Source organism: Mus caroli, unplaced genomic scaffold (genome assembly GCF_978045245.1).
Source record: "Mus caroli unplaced genomic scaffold, Mus_caroli_1 scaffold_6, whole genome shotgun sequence".
Lineage (NCBI taxonomy): Eukaryota > Metazoa > Chordata > Mammalia > Rodentia > Muridae > Mus > Mus caroli.
The window spans coordinates 54,722,300-54,743,980 of NW_028227261.1; the positions used below are offsets into that span (position 1 = coordinate 54,722,300).

At 46.0% G+C, this 21,681-nt stretch overlaps 1 protein-coding gene across 1 annotated transcript in view; it reads right to left on the reverse strand.

Moving 5' to 3' along the window:
- Positions 1-4,897: 4,897 nt before the first annotated feature.
- Positions 4,898-21,681, reverse strand: part of Cachd1 (cache domain containing 1) — a 220,488-nt gene continuing 203,704 nt past the window's right edge. Inside the window, exons 20-27 of the mRNA XM_021160262.3 lie at positions 21,400-21,560; positions 21,000-21,086; positions 20,169-20,285; positions 18,668-18,819; positions 16,745-16,906; positions 15,509-15,586; positions 14,774-14,875; positions 4,898-6,634 (exon numbers count right to left, since the gene is read on the reverse strand). Coding sequence (XP_021015921.1) covers positions 6,396-6,634; positions 14,774-14,875; positions 15,509-15,586; positions 16,745-16,906; positions 18,668-18,819; positions 20,169-20,285; positions 21,000-21,086; positions 21,400-21,560 — 1,098 coding nt within the window. The 3' untranslated portion in view covers positions 4,898-6,395. The remainder of the gene's footprint in view (positions 6,635-14,773; positions 14,876-15,508; positions 15,587-16,744; positions 16,907-18,667; positions 18,820-20,168; positions 20,286-20,999; positions 21,087-21,399; positions 21,561-21,681) is intronic.

Below are 21,681 nucleotides of genomic sequence, written 5' to 3' on the forward strand. Positions count from 1 at the left end.
CTCATTTTCCTGTCTCTTCTTTCACATTTTATCCTACTTCCCTTTGCCGAGCAATGCTTTAGCTTTTGTGGCCTTGCTCACTCAGGCATGTTCCTGCCTGTTCTGTATCCCGTTGCCTGGAGAGTTAGCCCTGCCCCACCATCCCTGTACCCCACCTGGCTCTCAGTCTGCAGGTAGCAGCTTCCAAACGCATCTGGAGGCTTTCTGTGAGCATCATCCCCAAGGCAGATCCCTTCCCTGCTCTCACGATCAGTCTTCCTTTACGTCAAGGCAAGCAGCCCTAGCTGAAATTGTACTCAGGTTTTGCATTTGTTTGTTTGAATGCCTTTATTATAAAGTTTCAAGTGCAGTTGCTGAAAAGTCAATTTAAATGGTCTTAAAAAATAATGACTTTTATCTCTTACAAGCCAGTTGAGCCAACAGTTTATATGTCCTGTCCCCTCATCCCCCGACTCCCCACTATTCACAGATCAGTGCCACTCTGAGGCTGAGGATGTTGACATGGGCAAGGTCGCAGCCAGTGGGGGGAGATGCCACCTCTGAAACTGGTCCTGTCATTTGTGGGTGGAGAGATGTCAAACTTTTTGTAGGATGGAAAAGAAATCTAAAACCAGGTCTAAAGTCTAATGACAGAATCACACAGGAGTGGGGATGGGGTAGACACTGGGCAGCCAGCCTCATCCACTCCCTCTCTACAGCTATGGAGGGAAGGATGCCTGTGGTTCACAGTTTCTGATATGTAAGTGGGAGGTCCTGAATATTGGCTGAAATACTAGATGGGAATTAAGGGTGCAGTTTAGAAGCCCCGGATCCAGTGGAGGTCTACAGAGCTTGGCAAACCAGTCACACACAAAGGAGAGAAACAATGTGGTCCGAATAGTTTAATCAAAGACTTTGTACTTGGTGGCAGATTTAAGCCTGGGATCAGAGACACTGGGATTAGCTTTCAGGTCTCCCTGGTTCTTATTCAGTGCTCTGCCAGGCAAGCTAGGAGAAGAAAAAAATGTGCCGCTCAGAAGTGGTGGGGTAACATTTCTGAGAAAGACACTGGGGTCAGGATGGCGAGTAAGTGGCTTTATTTAAGGCTCACACCATCAGTGAGAGGAGACACTGGCCACAAAGGTTTAAAATGGATTCTTGAGGAAGGAATAGAGATCAGGTAATACAATGCTTTGTATTCTCTCTGAAGTGTGACTCTATCCAACAAAATCTTATCTCCTAGTTGCATTTCTTAAGAAGAATTTAAATAAAACTAAGTTTCTTTGAGAGGAGGGAACACTCATGAATAAAAAATGAGAAACATTGAATTAAGGGATTAGAGAAGGAAGGCAGCCCAATGAGCAATTATGATCTGATGGAGGTTGGAAAAGAAACAAAGTTGAAAGATCTCAGTATCACACAGATACATGACACTCACATACCTTAGTTACTAAATAGACCATCATATGCAGCTACAAATTATCTTTCAACTAACGGTCCCTCTAAATAGAAGATTTAGAAAATAATTTTTATAGCATTCTGTTCCAGCCTAGAAAATCTGCATACCTTCCTCCAGACCAAAAAGAACTGGGCTGGCATGCTTAGGAATATGATGTTTCCACCAGATGTGCATTTTTCAAAAATATAACCACTAGAGCCGTCACTGCTACGGGAGGAAGCTGGTCCTTCAGGATGTCTTACCTTGTACCTAAGTCACTGGTTGGCATCATAAGTCTGTGGGGCGGAAATTGGATAATTATCTAAGGTTCAGCTCAGTATTCAAGTCAAATCAACTAATGAAAGGCAGATGGCCAGGTTCCAACATTTCTAAAACGTATCAAAAATTATTCATTCAAGATTATTTGGCAAACAGATGGTTATATACTCTGAGGACCACTGAGTCTGAACCCTGCTGGATATCAGTCTCAACCAGTAAGTTCCCTTCTGTATTAACTGATCTGGAATATTCTGAACTACTGCTGCTATACAATACAAAGGGCTGGTTATAGACACAGGGGCCTTGGTGAATGCAAAGACACTGGTAAGCACCCTTGGAGTTTCTAGAGAGCCTACTGTGCAGGCCACAACAGTGTCTGAGGAGCCTAAGGACCTGACATTGATTGTGACAATAATGTTTCCAACACCATGTTTTTCTTTGTTTGTCTTTCTAAACAATGTGAGCATCACTCACCACCACCACATGTATAAGCTGAACAATGTCACATGCAATGCTTAAGGATTAGTCTCTACAGGACCTAGGAAACTCAAGACATGGGGGCTGGAGAGACGGTCCAGTGGTCAAGAAAACTTGCACCAGCAGAAGACTTGGGTTATCCATCACTCCAGTTCCAGGTCATCTAATGTCCTTTCCTGATCTCTATGGGTACCAGGCATACATGTGGTTAAAACACTCATATATAAAATAAAATCTAATCAATCAATCAATCAATCAATCAGTCAATCAACCAAACAAACACAAAAAGAAACACCACCACCCAAGATCCCAAATGCTCTCTTGCTCAGGTTATAAACATTCAGTTACTTCTACCCCTGACCCAAGGGCAGTCTTACTGCAAAAGATGCAAATAATTTCTGTTAAAGACTTTAAAAAAAAATTTAAAGACAGTCTTACATCCTACATGACCTAGGCTGGCCCTGAACTCACAATCCTCCCAGGTCCCAATGGCTAGGACTCTAAATGTATGCCACCATGCCTGGTTTGCTTGTTGTATTTGAGTAGACTGTACTGATTCTGTTCTGACTTCTCAGTTTTATGTACCTATTGTACATGTTTATCGTACCTCTGAGCCAAACAGATGTCTTCTGGAATTCACCTGGGTCTCCTTGTAAAAGGTCATTTCAGCTGGGCTTGCTGACTACTGGCCTTCTCTCATTGAAAATGGGGTGATGGGACCTCGGTGTGAGTAACCACTACCCACTTTCAGTAGCTATATACAATTCTGCCTAACTGGACACGGTCTGGGATGCTTGGGAGGGCCTAGAGTATTTACACTAGGAGAACTGAAGGAAGAGGCCTCCATCTACCTAACCAGCAGGCCATCGTCTATGGTGTGTGGAGATGCTCCTTCCTGTGACTCTCTCTCATGTACTGTAGCTAACCCTAAAAGAGTAGCTGGGACACTTTGGTGGAACGGAATTATGAGATCATTGGAGAAGATGTGAGAGAAGATGTCTGGCTCCTCTCAAGGCCCTCCACCCCCCCCCCCCCATGACACTCTTCTGATAACATTTTTCTTGGAAGCACCATCTTTGTATTCTTTCTCCCTCCTCAGTCAAGCAGCTGGTTTTTTTAAAAACAACTTCTTGGGGCTGGAGAGATGATGGCTCAGCAGTTAAGAGCACTGACTGCTCTTGCAGAGGTCCTGAGTTCAATTCCTAGCAGCTACATGGTGGCCCTGAAATGGGATCGGATGCCTCCTCCTGGCATGTCTGAAGAGTTCAACAATGTAGTCACATACATAAAATATCTTTAAAAAAAAGACTTGTTTTATATTTTAATTATGTTCGGTGTGTCTGTGAGAGCATAGACTATTTGTGTGTAGGCATTGGGATGTTAGAACCTCTTGGCCTGGAGTTATGGTGAGATGAGGACTGACTTTGGGTCCTCTGGAAGAGGAGCAAGTGCTTTGAAGCACTGAGCCATCTCACCAGCCCTGAGAAGTGTTCTTCTCCTCTCCTCTCCCCTCCCCCCCTTTCCTCTCCTCTCTCCCTCCCTCTCCTCTCCTCTCCCTCCCCCTCTCTCCCTCTCCCTCTCCTCTCCTCTCCTCTCCTCTCCTCTCCTCTCCTCTCCTCCCCCCACCCCCCCTCTCTCTTTCTTCTAGATAGAGTTTCTCTGTGTAGCCCTGGCTGTCCTGGAACTCTCTCTGTAGACCATGCTGGCTTCGAACTCAGAAATCCGCCCGCTTCTGTCTCCCAAGTGCTGGGATTAAATGTGTGCTCGATCACTGCCTGGTGAGAAGTGGGTTTCTTAACAAGAGAGTCTCAACTATGACAGGAAAAACTAGATAGAGAAGGGCCCTTTTCAGGGAAGACAGAAACTTACGTACAACCCTGACAAGCTAAGTTGACCATCTTACACTAAGGAAGCGGATAGGAGGAGGAGCTATCTATGCTTTTACTTAGTAGAGAGAAGGCCTCACCAGGCTACTCAAACTTTGGATCCTCTTGCTAAGTTTAGCCTGTAAAGCCTAAACCACTACACAGGGAGGATTTACTTGCTTTCAAATGTTTGTTCTTTTTCATTATTTTTTATTTTTATTAGGTATTTTCTTTACTTACATTTCAAATGTTATCCCCTTTTGGTTTTCCCCTCCAAAAACCCTCTATCCCCTCCTCCCTCCCTCTGCTTACCAACCCACCCACTCCTACTTCCTGACCCTGGCATTCCTCTACACTGGGGCATAAAGCCTTCACAGGACCAAGGGTCTCTCCTCCCATTGATGACCGACTAGGCCATCCTCTGCTACATATGCAGCTAGAGCCACGAGTCCACACCATGTGCTTTCTTTGATTGGTGGTTTAGTTCCTGGGAGCTTGGGAGGGGGCGGGTATTGGTTAGTTCATAGTATTGTTCCACCTATCGGGCTGCAAACCCCTTCAGCTCCTTAGGTCCTTTCTCTAGCTCCTTCATTGGGGACTCTGTGCTCAGTCCAATGGATGGCTGTGAGCATCCACTTCTGTATTTGTCCGGCACTGGCAGAGCCTCTCAGGAGACAGCTATATCAGGCTCCTATGTTTGTTCTTTCTTTTAGCATATCAATATCCTCACATTCCTTTGTGCGTTTGAGATGGTCAAGAGGCCTGAAATGGTTTAGAGCATTGGAAAGATGTCTAGACCGCAGGGTAAGAAACAGCACGTCCAATACCAGCAGCCCCTTGACTGTCCATTGCATACAGTTTATTTCACTAGACTGCAACTTTATACACAGTATGAAGGGCTTTCCAGGGAGCACATATATAGTTTACTTTCTGTAGTGCTGAGGACCCAATTTTTATTTTTTACAGTATATCATGATACCCTATCATTAAAACATTATTTGGTGATTTTTTTCCAACTATATATAAAGGGAGATTTACACACACACGGCGCAAAGAACATCTTCATAACATATTTGAATCACAAAGCGTGGATCTAAGAGACACCACTGGAATTAGAACACTACTTTAAAATCCCAATGCCCCACGTCCGAGTAGCCATTTGATGAAGCCCCGTAGAAGCCAAAAGCAGTTTGGTGGATCCGTGGCAGCAGCTTGGAGCTGTGATTTCAAAAGAAATCTTTTAAGAACCACAATTTCACAATTTTAAAATGTCTCCCTTTACCTGTTTTATATTCTCAGAGTGAAAAAGAAGACATCTTAAAATTTATAGTCTTTAAAACAAAGAGAATAAACCCATGCCTCCCTAAACTGGAAGGCTACGGTTATAATAGTAGATTTCGTAGAAACCTAAGGAAAACCATCACATGGGAGGTGGAAATGAATTCTAAAGGAATGAAGTTTCTTTGAAAACATCTTAGATCACTGCCCCTCGAAAGAGGGGACACTATCACAGATGACATTTTTTTCTAGGAAGTGACGTAAATAAGCCAGAGAAAGATTTCTTCATTTCCCCAATTTCTTTCCTTTCCTTTCCTTTCCTTTCCTTTCCTTTCCTTTCCTTTCCTTTCCTTTCCTTTCCCTTTCCTTCCTTCCTTGTTTGTTTGTTTGTTTGTTTGTTTGTTTTGTGGATGAGGGCAGTGGGCAGATCACCAGTTAAATAAGAAACACAACTCCTTAATCAGAGAACCACATCGCACACAACAGCCAGGGTGAAGGCCGAGAATCTCTCAGTTCCTTTCCCCTCCCACAAAGTTTGAAAGTTCAATAAATAGTAGAAAAATAATCCTTTACTTAGAAATTTTGAGATGCATCGTTTAGAGCCCAAGGTGAGCTCTGTACAGTTATGGTGGTGTCTAGGTACCGCTAGGAAACACGGGAGTTCGTCCAGCGGCTGGTGGCATCTGGCGTGCCATGTTCATGGGCCTCGGCTCCAGCTTTCTTCCAGTTAAGGGACTGAGTGCTTCTGGTGCTGGGAGCACTCCTCTGGCTCAGTTCCCCCTATGTTTGTTTGTGTTGGCGGTGTGCCTACTGTCCCATTCCATCATGGCAGGTCAGTTCATCAGGCTCCCCCTCTGTCACAGAACCAGCATCAGATCCCCACAAACAGGACTTTGTGGTTCCAGTTTTTCAACAAGCCAGCGGGCAGCAAACCAGTGGAACCACACTGGACGAAGTGCGTCACGTGACAGGGCTGTATGCCGGCTCATGCCACATGACAGGGCCGTATGCAGGCTCATTTCTTCGCAGAGCATTCTGTGTCACGCAGGGCCACTCTGCTCCGGGAGGCGAGAGGGTTGTTAGCACTCAGCATCCACAGTGTGCACTGTCACAGCCGCCTGCAGGTGGTGGCTGTGATGGAGATTTGGGTGGTGTGGGCGGTAGTGGTGGAACTTGTGGCTCAGCAGGGCTGCAGTCTGAGGCGGGGTGTCCAGGTCCAAGTCGTCATCATGGTTCCCTACGTCCACCCCAGCTGACAAAGGGTCATTGTTGCATGGAGGGTTCTCACTGTCTTCCTGTGGGCTCATGGTGCTGTACCCTAGAAAAGGAACAACATGGCCTCAGGACACAGACCAGACTGGCTAAGATGGGCGTGCAGCCCAGTGCTAGCAACACTTAGGTGCCAACATCTGCACATCACCAGCAGATGCTGAAGTATTTTGATGTTATGGAGAGCTAGAGAAAACAGGGTTTGCTTGTTTTTCCTAAAAATGATTAACCATAAATATACAACCATATTAAACAGCAGAGAAAGTAGGGGGAGAAACAAGAGTCATTACTCCAACCCGCCAGGCCTGACAGCCCCACTGTGAAATCACCCCATACACCCAGTTATCTGTAGGTATCATCCTGGCACATGTCTCCAGCAAAACACAGGTCAGTGATTCCAGCTTAACAGCTAGGCTCTCAAAGCCCACTGTAGTAGGGAGGTGGCCAGAGAATGGAAGGAACTGATCCAAGGTTCTAGCACGTAATGAAACATCAAATTTCCATCTAAGCCAGAACACCTAGAAAGGAATCAACGATTCTCTGTGTGAGCCGGCTCACTGTGTTTAAAGATTCATCTCTTTCAGTATTCTAAGTAATACATGTTTTAAAAGAAAATACCTTAGTTGATCAAAGGGGTCCTTTCCAAGAACCATGACATGTTTTTAAATATTGAAGAAAAAAAAAAACCACACAAACCTCTTCTAACTGTTTTGAGAAGTGACAGCTCATTAATAGTTTCTGGGCGCCTCAGTGTCAATCAGCCCTCACCCATGGGTAGGGACTAGTCACATTTGTGAGTGCAAAATTGATGTGCTTGCATTCAGCCAAGCAGGATGCACGGTGTGGTTGAAAATGCCTGCTCTGTGCAAATGTAATAAAGGCAAGTCTAGGTCCTTAGTAAAACATAACTCATAAAGCGGGGAGAATTGTTGAGCAACCCCATGCAGAGGGTGTTCACTGGGCATCTCTTAGGTACAGGTCACTCTGCTAAGTGACTTGAGGTACTTCCCAGCCAAAATCTTGATCCCGCAGAGGGAGATAAGCCACCAGTGTTTGAGACAGGCAAGAGCGCAGGCCACTGGCTCACTCTTTTACTGTGGGCCACATTAGGGTAGGGGGTGACAAGTGAAATAGACTATCTCCCTTCCTTAGCGACTCAAATTGAGTAGGAGAGATGCTTCCTCGAATGTAGAGCATGGTGAACGATAGTGGTGAGGTTCCCCTGAAAGCAAGGTGGACTAACTGATCCTGACTAAAGGAATGAGGAGGGGTCACCCCACTTTAAATGGGTGAGTAAGACTTTGGCGAAGTGATCCAAGGAAGGAGACGGAGGCCAGCCCCAGAAGCAAGGAGCTGTGAAGTGATTCCTCTACTGCACGCCTTGGACATGTGTTAGAAAGTAGCTGGACTGCAGGGACGTGAGAGGTGGACAGGTAAATTAGAATTATTGCATGATGTGTATGCTGGCATAGACAATAGGCACACGGTCTCCCTATAAATGGCCAGCCATGAATAGCCTGTGGTCAGAGAGACCTACTGGCAGTTTGGAGGATGGTTGAAAGGGCAAACAAGAGACAAAGGAAGTCACTGCACAGCCCACTGAAGGATATGGGAAAGTGGGACAGGGCCGATTGTAGAGGTTGCTAGGCAACCAGGTATGGGTGGTTCTATAGTAAGGCAACTGGCTATAACTCGAGTCAGTATGATGGCAGAGGAGACCTGGGGAATCCCCTAGTGTCACCAAAGCATGACTTGTTTGGGACCATCTTGATGCTGAGAGCCTGGTGTACACACACAGACACACATACAGGGTCATCATCCTTTAGAGGGACATTTGGGGGTCTCTTATCAGATATTTACATTATGATTCACAACAGTAGCAAAATTACAGTTATGAAGTAGCAATACAATAATTTTATGGTTGGGGGTCACCACAACATGAGGAACTGTATTAAAGGGTTGCAGCCTTAGGAAGGTTGAGAACCACTGCCTTAAAAAGGATTGGCTACCTTGGGGAAATGGTAAAAAGCTGGGCCTGGGGAAAGCAGGCAAGGCTGCTTGCTGGGTAGGGAGGTTGAGGCTAGGCTGAAAATGCTAGTTGAAACCACCAGCACTTAGTGGCAGGTACTGGGGGGTGTATTGACACTTGTCAATACAATCTGAGCAGAAGCCAGGTACTCAGAGAATTGGAGGCTGCATCCCAGACCTCAAGTCCATGGTGGACAGTAATAGCGCTTAAAGGTGGAGAAGCACCTAACATCAAGACGTTGTTCCTGGGAAGAAGCAGAGAGCTTGGGGCCAAATGGACCTACCAGGTAAAGGGGTTAGAGGGCTTGACATCCCTGTAGATGGCCCAGGTTTCTAGATTCAGTGGTCGAGGAAACAGTGACACCTTTATCCACGTTTAAGTGATAGAGGGCAGGGCTAAGACTACATTGTGAGATGGGAGACCAGACTCTTGAAAGATGCTAGACATATGTCCAAACCACACTGTCCTTTGCATATCAAGAAGGGTGTCAATTAGCAAAGCATTTAAGCTGTTTGCCTAGATGCCACCCAGGTGGATCTCATCTCTGGTCACTTCCAAGTGCCACAGTAAGGGACTGATCATTTATTTAGCAAACCCAGTGTAAGTTCCCACCTTCTCAGATCCTACTGCTATGCTTAATGCTTCTCTGTGCCTTAGGTCTTCTCCAGTAAGTCTTCCATGCCCATCCCCCGACCTGCCTCAGGTCTTCCAAGCCACCTGGGTTTGGTGTTCCTTTATCACTCTGCATGGCATTCTGTGATTACCATATTATACTGAAAACAGGTTCTTTGTTGACAGATTACCCCATTGTTTTGGTTTATTATTTTTGGAGATATGGTCTTGCTACATAACCCAGGCTAGCCCGGAACTCACTAAATAGCCCAAAATCCTCCTGCTGTGCTTCACATGCTGGGGTTAAAGATGGTCACTGCTTTGCCTGGCTAGCCAATATTTCTTATTTGCTGCCTCTGCACTCCTAGCATTGAACACAGTGCCTCACCCAAAGGAGATACTTCACAGCAAAACCAGCCAGGTCCGCAGGTACAGATCTGTAAAGGCATCTTAGAAACGGAGGCAGGAAGATACAGGTTCAAGGCTGGTCTGGGCTACAGAGCAACTTGAAGGCCAACTTGAGCAACTTAGATTCTGTCTCAAAATAAAGTTAAAAAGGGCCAGGAAGATACCTCAGTGGGAAACACTTGCTTGGCATATACAAGGCTTTAGGATCAGTCCCCCAAACTCTCAAAACAAGCAAGCCTTCACACACTATAACTCCCCAAGTAATGACATCCATGTGTTTTCTGTTCCCTGTAGCTTTCCCTAGCACGCCAAACACTAGTCTCATATAATGAGGAAGATTTGGAAATCCATTTTTTCCTATTCCATAGTTTTTAGTCCAGAGATATTCTATAACTATTTGCCTCATTGTGTTTGGATTAGAGATTTCCCCAGAGGCTCTTGTGTTGGAGGCTTGGATATTGTTTATTGTGCTTTGGGAAGGGGCTCAACCAAGATGGCTCCAACCTCATCTGTGGACTGATCCCTGGATAGATTCAAACCATGCAGCATTAGTAGGAGGAGGTGGGAAGTAGGTGGTGGGGTCCAGTTAGAGGAAGTATGGACCTGGAGACTCGACCTGGAAAGATGTACCTCACCCACCAGGAGGCCATCACTGTTTGCTTGGCCGGGGCCCAGGAATAGCATGATGGTTGGCTAAGCACAGACTGAGACTTGTGAAACTGTGAGCCAAAAATATAGTTTCCCTCTCAGATGGCTTCTCCCAGCATCTGCAAGTGATGAGAAGTGTGCACCGACACGATTCATTCACTCCACACTTTCCGAGTATTTAATTACATGAATGGGAATCCTCAGGGCACAGCCAGTGGCAGAGCACCAGGTGAAACAATGCACGCCCTTTTCTTTCTCTTTAAGCCTGCTTTTGTGGGTGTATGTGGTTGTCGTGTGAGAATGGGTGTGTACGTGTGGAGGTCAAAGGACAATCTCTAGTGTTGGTCCTTACCTCCTCCTTTGTTAGAGGTAGGGTCTCATTTGCTGCTGTATACACCAGTCTAGCCCTCCCACAAGCTCCCGGGGATTCTCCCATCTCCACCTCCCATTTGACGATGGGAAAGAACTCTGGGCTTATAGATGGGGCTATTGTGCCTGGCTTTGTGTAGGTTCTATGGAAACTCAGGTCCTCACCCCTTGTGCAGCAAGCGCTTTGCAAACCACAGAGCCTTCTCCTCAGCCCACAGACACATTTTCTCATCCAACAAATAACCATTTACTCGATGCCAGGCAGTTGTGCTGTGTACGGAGAACTGCGAGGGATCACGGAAAAAAATGCTATCTGAACACAAAGGACTCTGGCAGCAATTGCAAAGGCATATGTAGAAAAGCATCTATGGAGATCGCCTCAAGTAAGAGCCACACTTTAGGAATGAGCCCAGGCACCCACGAGGAACAGAAGACCAAACTTGGCTTCTGTAGTTTGGCATTCTGCTTATGTGTTTACGTTCCACTTCCCGAGACACTGCTACTTGGGAAAACGCAAGGTTCCTTCAGGGACTCACTCGCCATCTAGTGGCCACAGGCAGTAACTTCAGGAGGGTAGTTCCAGACTATGTCTGCTTTTGACTAGGTTTTCTTTCGTTCATCATTTGTCTTGGAAAAAAAGTAACTTGGGAACTGCCAAGGATGAGGGAGAAATCCCATTTTCAAAAAGAAATGGTTGCCTAGCGATCGCACACACACACGCACACATACACGTACATACACACGCATGGAAAAATTATTTGTCTAAACTTGGTTGTGGAGTTTCTAATGAGGAAGTAACAGCAATATAAACTCACAAGGAGCAAATAAACACATGCTGGCTGCCATTTTTCAACTTAAAAATAAGCCAGTAGATACCAGACAGAACTTGCTGTTTTCAAGAGAAATATGAGACAAAGCGACAGACGCACGGTTACAATGCTGTTTAGTAAGTAGCTCAACTTGAAAGGCTCATATGCTGCCGACAAGAACAAACACTTTTAAGTTGTCTTAGGATATTGATGAAAGTGGGGTTGGGGTATTCTCAACACAGAGTATTTGCCTAGCATGTACCAGGTTGTAGTTTTCATTCCCAGCACCAAAGGTAAAAAGCCTTACGCTTTAAAACATGTCCTCATGGACTATCTCTAACAAGTTTCCAAGCAATAGCAAATTTTCATTCTAGGAACACCATCACTACGCAGCTTACCAGGGACCTAGGTGTTTAGCACTCTAGCATACGCATGCGTGTGTGCACACACACGCACACACACACACACACACACACACACACACACACATTCAGCATAACATAGAATCCTGGCACTGCTTTTTCCTGAGCTCCAGCCCTTCCTCGGATCATGAACTACTTTCCCTTTCTCCTTTGTTCACTCCAGGAGTCTCTCTCCTTCCCCCATCTATGGATCTAGGAACACATCTATGCGTCATTTCTGGGTTCCCTTAGAGTATTAGTAGGGAGGGGAGAGCACAGGTATAAGCCTGAGCCCACCACTCCCACCGTCCCATGCCCTTTAATCTTCTCAAAGACTTTACCAGGTAGAAATTTTATTCCTGTTATTTATGTATGTATTTATTTGAGACAGAGTGTCCCTGTGTAGCCCTGGCTGGCCTGGAACTTGCTGAGGAGTAGATCAGGTTAGCCTCCACATCACAGGATCTGCCTGTCCCCGCATCTAGAGTTCTGGGATTAGATGTGTATTATCACAGCTGGCTATTCTACTTTTAAGAATCAGGAAACTAAGGACTAAAATAGCTCGCTAGAGTCTCAACAAGAGGCGATAGACTCTAAAGTGAACTCATTCTTGCCTCGAGGGTGTCCCCCAGCCCCACATTGTCCAGTGCACAGGACACGCCCAGTACAGGTATGACACAGGGGACCACCACTCAGAACCATGTTGACAAAACAATCAATTCTATTTTCTCCCTTAATGTGCATGTAGACTTTATCCTGCTGGCATGACAGGGCCATCCACTTGATGGGTCACTTTTGGTGTCATGCTGTATAGGTTCAAGGATACGACAGCCTATTGTTAGGCTCCATTGATTTAATGATGTATTTTAGATCTGGGCGCCATCAACACTTTGCACTTTCTTTGGTGGTGTATTCTGTCTGCATGAGAAACTATTTTTTTTTATTCCTTGGGGATAATAGAAATCCAATTAGTGAGAGGTGAGCGACTGTGAGTCCTTTGCTGCCTCACTGGCTCAGGTACTCATACTTCACGGGGCACTTTACCTAAGCTGCTGCTTCGTGCTATATCACCAAGACAGTGGAAGGAACTGGGAAACACATCGTTACTCCAGATCCTAATTTGGTATGGATGCCACGGGAGAGGGAGAGCTGAGAGCTGGTGTTTCTGCTGAATAAGAAATTATTTCTGCTGAACTTTAGTAGCCCTGGAACCTGCTTTAGTATTCAAAAGAGAAGGCACAGGATGACCTCGCAGAAGAACTTACGCAGGCTCAAAGGATTCTTTTGTTGGGGGTGGGGTGGGGGGGATAGGGGAGGCAGGAAGCCAAGAAACTGAAAAATTTAAGTTCTGCCTCTGTTCTCCATAGAAACCCGAAGGTTCTATTTAGTCTGTGGGAACAATGTCATTCAAAGCTCAATACACAGCCTCTGATTTACCAGGCTGGGCTGCAGCATCTCACATCATCCAAGGGATGATTGCATCCCTGAGGTGGTGTCAGGGGACTATTGGTTGCTTGGAGCGATGTCATCTTCTGTGCTTTTTGCATACAAATAGAGATACAGTGTTCTTTTCAGGATAGGTGTGGGAAAAGCCAAGTTTTTTAAAAAAAGGTTTAAGTAATTATCTAAGCATATTCAAAGACTTAGCTAGCTTTAACCATAAAAGCATTCTTTTCCTTGGGTTCTGTTTTTGGTTGATAGTGGCAGTGAGGCTCAGACCTGACACACCTGCTGTTCCAGAGACAATAAGCAACGAGACACCAAGAATGTGAGAAGCCCTGCACTGTGGCTGATGTTTGAGAGAGGACGTGGGACTTCCCAAGACATGGGTCAGTGCAAATGGTTGTTCTTTTTTTTTTTTTTTTTTTTTTTTTAAATATTTTTATTACATAATTTCCTCAATTACATTTCCAATACTATCCCAAATGGTTGTTCTTAATCAAAGCTTTTGAGCCTGGAAGACATGGCCAGAGATGGGGATGGACAATGCTAGAAGACAGCCTAGATTTGTCTAGGACCCAAGAGTATGATACTGACACTGGCCCACCAGCAACAGGAGGTCCTGGGACCTAAGGGACCACACCTTTAGTGACAGACACACATATACACCCCATTAGAAACATTATTTTGGAAAGTTCTGGGAACTCTGGGAGATGAGACCTGGATGAAGGAAGTGGGTCATTGATGATTGCTCCTGATTTATATTACCCTGACTATTTTCTGGTGTGTGCCCCCGACTCCATCCACCCCGGCTAGGATGGTCATAGCTGTCTTCTACGATTGCCCCTGCCACTATGATGATTTACTCAAGATATAGGCCTAAGCCATACATATGGTTGCTTAGCAACCAAACTGAACCTCTTAACCTTGAGCCAAAGGAATAATTCCTCCCTGAAGTTGTTTGCACCGGGTATTTGGTTACAGATATGAAATAAGTGTCAAAAAGGTCTCGATGAATTCAAGGCCAGCCTGGCCTACAAAGTGAATTCCAGGACAGCTAAAGCTATATAGAGAAGGAAAAAAAATGTACACTTATCTGTGTATGTGTGCCTGTACACTGTGGTGTGGGGCAGTCAGAGGTAACTTGGGGAAATCAGCTCGTTCCTTCTGTCATGTGGATTCCATGGATTGAACTCAGGTCATCAGGCTGCAAGAATCTCTACCCACTGAGCCATCTCACCAGCCCCCACCTTCTCGATGGAGAAAAACTTGAAAGCAATCTGTGTGGTCAGGGCCCTTTAGCTTGACACTTTTCTCAAACCATGTCATGCTTGGGTGTATCCTTTGGGGAGACTATGTCAAAATAAATTAGCTTACAAACAGAACAGGAGAAAGGGAGAGCCAGTCTGTGCCCGCCTCCCACAGCATAGCCCAGGCCTCCGGGAGCTCGAATGCCAGAGACCAGATCTTACCATGATCACTTTCAGTTCCCGAGCGGCCCCAGTAGCGTCGCCTCCTTTCTGGACTGTGTACGTGTCGCTCCATGACTGCAGCTATGAACCGGGTGTTGCTGACTGCAGGACGTCACGGACAATTAATGTCATTCCTGTGCCAGTGCCTTCATTGTTCAACCCCCTTGCACTGAGCATGCCCACTCACTCACTTGTTGGAAGGGTTAGTCTTTCAGAAATTAGAATAAATAATTTTTTTAAAGAATCCTAAGGATGGGGGCGGGGGAAGCTGGCTTAGGGCTGATGCAGGGAGGGGCAGTCAGCTGCTTATCTCCAGCACGCACCAGCAGGCTAACGTCTAGGCAGCTAAAGGCCATGGGATTTCAACATCAACAGAAGTCTCTTTTAAGAAAGCAAGCACTTCCCCATTACTCTGAGATATGTACGCTAATTAGGGGACTAAAAATAATTTTTTTCTAGAAAGTTCTCTTTCTAAAACAACATGTTGGAAAAGTCATGGGGGAGAGGCTTTAGGTCAAAGAAAGTGTAAAAGATAACACCCCCCCCCCCAAAGGCTTTTGAGATATTCTGAAACAAAGCAGAGACCCGCATCTATTCCTAGTGAAAAGGGGAGGGAAAAATCTACCATGTCAAAGCTTCTGAAATTTTAATACAAGCCAAAAGGACATAAGAAAGAATATTTATTTTGGATTAGCCTCCCGCTGACACACGAGACAGGGGGTGGCAGATACTCACTGATGCCTCTGTCTTCATGACTGTCATCGTCTCTTTCATCTCTGTCATTCTCCAGGTTGGACATACGCACTGACATTTCTGTCCATCATTAGAAAGAGAGAAACATGACTATTTAATCAAACAAAACCATGGGCTTTAATACCCTGCTGAGTGCTGGTTTGATGGCTAGGTGACAGCATTCCGTCAAGAATGAGTTCAGGGCAGAGGATGGAGGAGAGTGGTAGAAAGCTCTCCTCAAGTGTGCTGGGTTCTATCTCCAGCCCCTCATAAAATAGAATAAAATAGAATAGAATAAAATAAAATAAAATAAAATAAAATAAAATAATGAGCTTGCAAGAGAATGAACAGATGCCTCTGTCTGTTACATGGGTGGGCAGAGACAAAGGAAGAACAAGAGAATAAGGGAAGAGCATCTAGAATCGTGTTCTGGAGGAAGAAGAAACGGGTGGAGGCCAGTTCATTGTTAATCTTCTATCAAGTGCTTAAGCAGAAGTGGGTCTGAAGCATTACTGGCTGAGCCGTTGAAAAGGCTGCAGAGCTGCATACAGGTGCAAGGCCACACTGGATGCGGCCACCCTGAGTCTAGCCAACTGTCAAGCAGGTATACCTCTCTTTGTGGCTATGCTGTGTCAGGTCTGTTGTCATAGCAACATCTAACACCAACTTGTCACTAGTCCTACAAGCTGAGTTAAGTGGACAGGACAACTGTGAGTTGAGTTTACTTTCACAAAGGGCAGGCTGACATATCTCTGGGGACTTCGGGAAGGGTGGGACTGGCTTTGAGTACAGATGGCAGACTCAAGACTCTGGCAACAAGGTCACGAATATAGGCCAACTTTTTTATAGTTTGCTTCGATGATTTATTCTGTTTGGAAAGATCTGATTATTCTAATGTACAGGAAGGCAATTGGATAGATTCAAATTCTTGCTCATAATGATCTGGAGGTCTCTGATTCGCTTGGGTTCAGACCTGCAAGGGCAGCATGCTGACACACTGTTGGTCAGCACCCTAGCTGCCCAGTTCAAGTAGGCCACAGAGTATGTGAGGGATGAGGATGTCGGCAGCATCTGGAAAGAGCCTGGTATTTTCTGGGTAATCAAAATGGGGCATGTGGAATTTAGACACTAAGTTAGAAAGCAGGCTTTGGGGACATCAGATGTCACGCTGCTCTATGATTTCTGAGAGGCCTAGTCAAATCGCTGCTCAACAACCTCCAAGAGGCTTTCTGCACTCACCTTGAGCAGCAAGAGGTGACATGTGCTGGTGGCTGCGGCGATGGATCTGGTGGCGGTAAGCATACACGGCAAGGACCAGCACCATGATGCAGCCCATGATGCCTCCGGCCACAGGGCCCACCGGAGCACTCTTAATCATGTTTAGTGTGATCACCTCATCACCTGCAGAGAAGAAGTGAATGGATGTGTCGTGTCAGCATCTCACAAGTGCAGGGAGAGGTGGGCATGGAGCAAGCGTGGTGGGAGGGAAAGGAGAAGAGCAGAAGGGTTTGGTGGATAGCGGTGCTATGCTCTAAATTCCTCACTGACACACAAGAATGTGGGAGTGGAAGCTTCGTTTCATTCCTGATTCTTAAATGTTGGTTGCTACACAGAGCAAGAGCACCGATACTAAGGGCTGCTGCAAAGAGTGAACAGATGAAAACTGCTTACACACACGCATTGCCATTGCTGATGGAGTCCTGGCTACCCCTCAAGAGGCAACAGCACCTAGCAGAGAAAGGTGAGGTGGGCTTCTTGGAAGGACACATGAACTAAGGGATATGAAGTACATAAGTCTGTGTTTCACAGACCAAGTTGCAGAGGTGTGGCCTCCTGGAAGCACGGACAATACCCCTTTGGAGTATATTTGTGTGAACTGTGCCCTTATCTGGTTCAGCAGCAACACAAGAACTCAAACCCACATCCCCATAGGAGAGAATCTAGCCGCCCTTCAGTCAGGGCAAATGTGTAGACATTTAAAAGCAAGGTACAGGGCTGTAGAGACGGCTCAGCTGTTAAGAGCCCTGACTACTCTTCCAGAGGTCCTGAGTTTTATTCCCAGCAGGCACACGGTGGCTCACAACCATCTGTATTTGGAATTGGATGCCCTTTTCTGGTGTGTCTGAAGATGACAACAATGTACTCCTATATACAAAATAAATAAATAAACCTTAAAAAAATGCAAGATACAGATGGTCCCTAATTTGTGATGATTTGACTCATTTGACACCGTCATGATGGTAAAAAGTAATGAAGCATTCAGTAAAAAACGGCTTGGGCTTTGGAATCTTGAACTCTCCTTGGGCTTGTAACATGGAAGATAGGGATTCTCTTGATGCAGGTTATGGCAATTCCCAATCAGCCCTGGGCTCACAAGGGTTAAAAAACCAGCACGCTGCAGTGAACTGTTCTGTTAAGTTATTTAACATTCAGCAGGCTGAGTGTATTAAAAAAACATTTTGACATTTTTTTTTCAACCCATAATAGGTTTATGGGGTCACAACTGTATACCAAGATGAGAATCGTCTACATTCACTAGTGACTTAGATACAGTGACTCAAATTTGCCAGCTAAGAGCAAGGGCATGCTGCTGATTCTGGGAAGACACTGGAAAAAAAAAATCCAATGATGAATAGACTCTTTGGTAGTATCTTCAAGAACTGGTGACCTGATCCCAGGGGGCTCTTCATATGGTGTCTTTGTCCATACCCTAAGCTGCTATAGCAACCCTAAGCTGCCTTGGCATCTGCTGACCTCATTGCCCTAAACAGTGGTGGGTAGCTGAAACCTCCCACCTTGGAAAGGGAAGGCTCGGGGATGAACTAGCACACCCCAGGCAGGCCCTGTGCTCTGACAGCTGGGATGCACATCCAAGCGGACTCGAGTTCAGCCATGTGGAAATCAGGCCAGAGTTTCTCAAAGTCAGCTTCGTGGGAATGAATTCCAGGCTTGCAAACTTTGGCAGCATGGTTGGCTGCTCACGGCACAGAGTGTGTAGCCAGCTCTGAAGGTAATTATCTGCCTTGGGCTTTTTTTTTAACTAAGGATGACTGGGCAAACGAATCAGGGAAGTTGGGCAGAGGATGATTAATTTTGGTCCCAGGATACAGGCAGAAAACTGCATTCAAGAGTCAAATCACCATGGATCACTAGTCAACATACCGATGGCTCCCATGTCATCAACATAGGGACTTTTGGCTCCCACGATCCCCCCGAAGCATTCTTTCTGGGGCGCACAGTAGGATTTGTCCAGGTGAGTCTTTCCATCACTGTCCACCACACACCATTCGCAGTCCAGCACACCGAAACAGTCCCTGGCAGGTTGACAATGTTTAAGGAAGCAGTATGAGCAGGAGGGCGGGTAAGTTAGCCTTTAGTCGGACCCCAGCTTTACTTCTGCTCCGAATGGCTGCCTGTCAAGCCCCTTTCCTTGTCAAGTGGGGAGAGCAGTTCTTTACCCGGGGGTGGCTATTGCATGCCTCTCGGCCACATGACAATGAGAGAAGGCCAAGTATTCTCTGAGTTACCTTACAACCTCCACGTGGGAATTAGTGTGGTCTTATTCAAAGTCATCTCAGAAGATCAAAGGCCAATGGCCCCAGGGTTGCTTGGTTATGGTCTAACGTGCCCCACATGAGTGGTCATTATGTTGGTTTTTGTTGGAAGAGGAAGAAATAATAGAAAAATACAGGAAAAGAGTAGAAGAGTAGCCAGTCTGTTTAAAAGAGCTTTCCTAACAGCCAGTCTCCTGAGCTGCGTGCATAGTGAGGCTCTTAAAAAAGGACACTGGTGGCAGTGCTACCTGCTCCTAAATGTAGCATGACAACCCATGCCAATCAGTGCCTGGGTGACCCTTTCCTCAGCCCGACCAACGACGAGGCTGACATGCCCTCCGTGCCCTCGCTTTGCCTGATCCACATGGTAACCAGGAGGCAGAGGGAGGGCATCCCCTCCTCCAGATCTGCCATCACCTCTGCCCCATGCCTAGTCCAAAACACCCAGACGGTAGCAGCCTGCAGCAGGGGACACAGGGCTGTTAGTTCTCAGAACTGCCCTGGAGCAGATCTGTTTTCAGAGAAGGGAAAACATTAATGAGTGCTGCAATACTTCCCTGAGAAGCCTTGATGGCTGCTGGGTCCTGTTTGGAAGCCCAGCAGATCCTAATCCCTCGCAACATCTCTTGCACTTTGCTTATTGAAACAAAAGGACCTCATACACACAGCAGAGGCCCTTCTCAGCCTAGAGCAAAAGTCAAAGACCTGTAACCAGCGGGAATGAAAGATTTCATCTGGGAGACATAAGGCTCATGGTGTAAGAACCATACTAGCTCCCCACAAAGGACATCTCCTTAAAGCATGAAGGATAGGGAACCAAGCACTGGCTGCAGAGGCTCAGTGGGGTTGCTAAGCACTGATCTCAAGATAGTCTCTCTCTCTCTCTCTCTCTCTCTCTCTCTCTCTCTCTCTCTCTCTCTCTCTTTCTCGTGTGTCTGTGTGTGTGTGTGTCAGTTCTTGATACAGGGTTTCTCTGTATAGTAGCCCTGGCTATGCTGGACTCACTTTGTAGATCAGGCTGGCTTCATGCAGATTCCCCTGCCTCTGCCTCCCGAGTGCTACGTTAAAGGCATGTCCCACCACGCCCAGCTTTCAGGGAGGTCTCTTACCCACTTTCCATCCTCTGGTTACATCTGCTGTTGACACACTGCTGCAGGGCATCTTGCAGGCCTGGGTCGATAGCCGTGTATGTCACTGGCTCCTGATGAACCTCGCAGCTTGGGTTTCTATGCAGGAAACAAGTTTGGAGGTTAGGGTCAATGGCACCCATATTCCAAACACCTAGGTCCTTGATAACCTCAGACAAATCTGAGTTTTTATATTTGGTGTAGGTTGCTTTGCCACTCAGTGAGACCTTGGGTTAACTACTGGATTGCTTAATTTGTTTATATTTGTGTACAATAGAAATAATATATGTGCTCATATGCGCATGCATGTGCGCGTACACACACACACACACACACACACACACCCCTACCTGAAGCTACAGCACCATGATCTGGCTAGATTGGTTGATCAGTAAGCCCTTGGGAATCTTCCTGCCCCTTCCTGGATTGTTAGGGTTACAGGCACATGTCACTGCCTGGCTTTTACAGGGCTGTGGAGACTTGTACTCAGTCCGCATGTTTGCACGACAGGAACTTTACTCACCATCTCCTCAGCTTTAATATAGCAATGCATTCTTAATACTTCACAGCATATTTATTTGAACCTCAAGGCAGACATTATTTGAAATCTGGCTTACTGACTAGGTTCCGCATTAGAACAAAGCACTTTTGTACACTCTTAACCCAAAACAAATCTATAGAAAACATGATAATAACATGGAGCTTATACACGTACATACATTTGTACATGTGTATATGCATACATACAAATATAAATTCATGCAGGCACACACATAAACACACACACACATCACATCACTTTTTTTTTTTTACCTGTTCTCTGCATTGGTGAGGTTGCCAGTACACTCATTGACCTCCAGGGGGCACTCACAAGGACATTCACATTCATTTTGCTCCATTCTGAAAAGCAAACAGAATTACTAGTCAGAGGTAGATGTCAGCAGAATATCATACACACACCAGGGGATTAAGATTTAAAAAAAATCCTTTGTGAGTTTTACAGTCGACGGTGAAAGTGAGGCCGTGGATGAAGATTTAAATAGCATTTGGCCTGAACCGGCAGCCATGGTGACTGGGTCATGGGAACGGCACAGATCTAAAGGCTTCTGTAAACCTGGACTTCCCTTCCCCAGGACACATCCCCACCCCTTCTGCTCCAAATGCTTGGCATTGGTCAAAATATTAAACAGTCCAAGAACAGAATCCAGCCCACCGGTGGCAGTTGAGACAGAGACGGTCCACCATGCTGCAAGCACAGAAGGCAAGAGAGTCGCAGGTCTCATTGACGATGCCGACAAATGCGTTGGTTCCTGGGATTCTTGTCAGGCGGTACTTAGAACAGTGGCTGCCATGTACAAGGTTCGTCAAATCCCCCTGTGGAAAAGAGGAAAGACTGCAGTGCAAAGACTTGCCTCAGCCTCTTTGGTGTTTTAAGACAAAGTTTCTCAGTGTAGCCCTGGGTGTCCTGGAACTTGCTTTGTTCTCACAGGCTGGC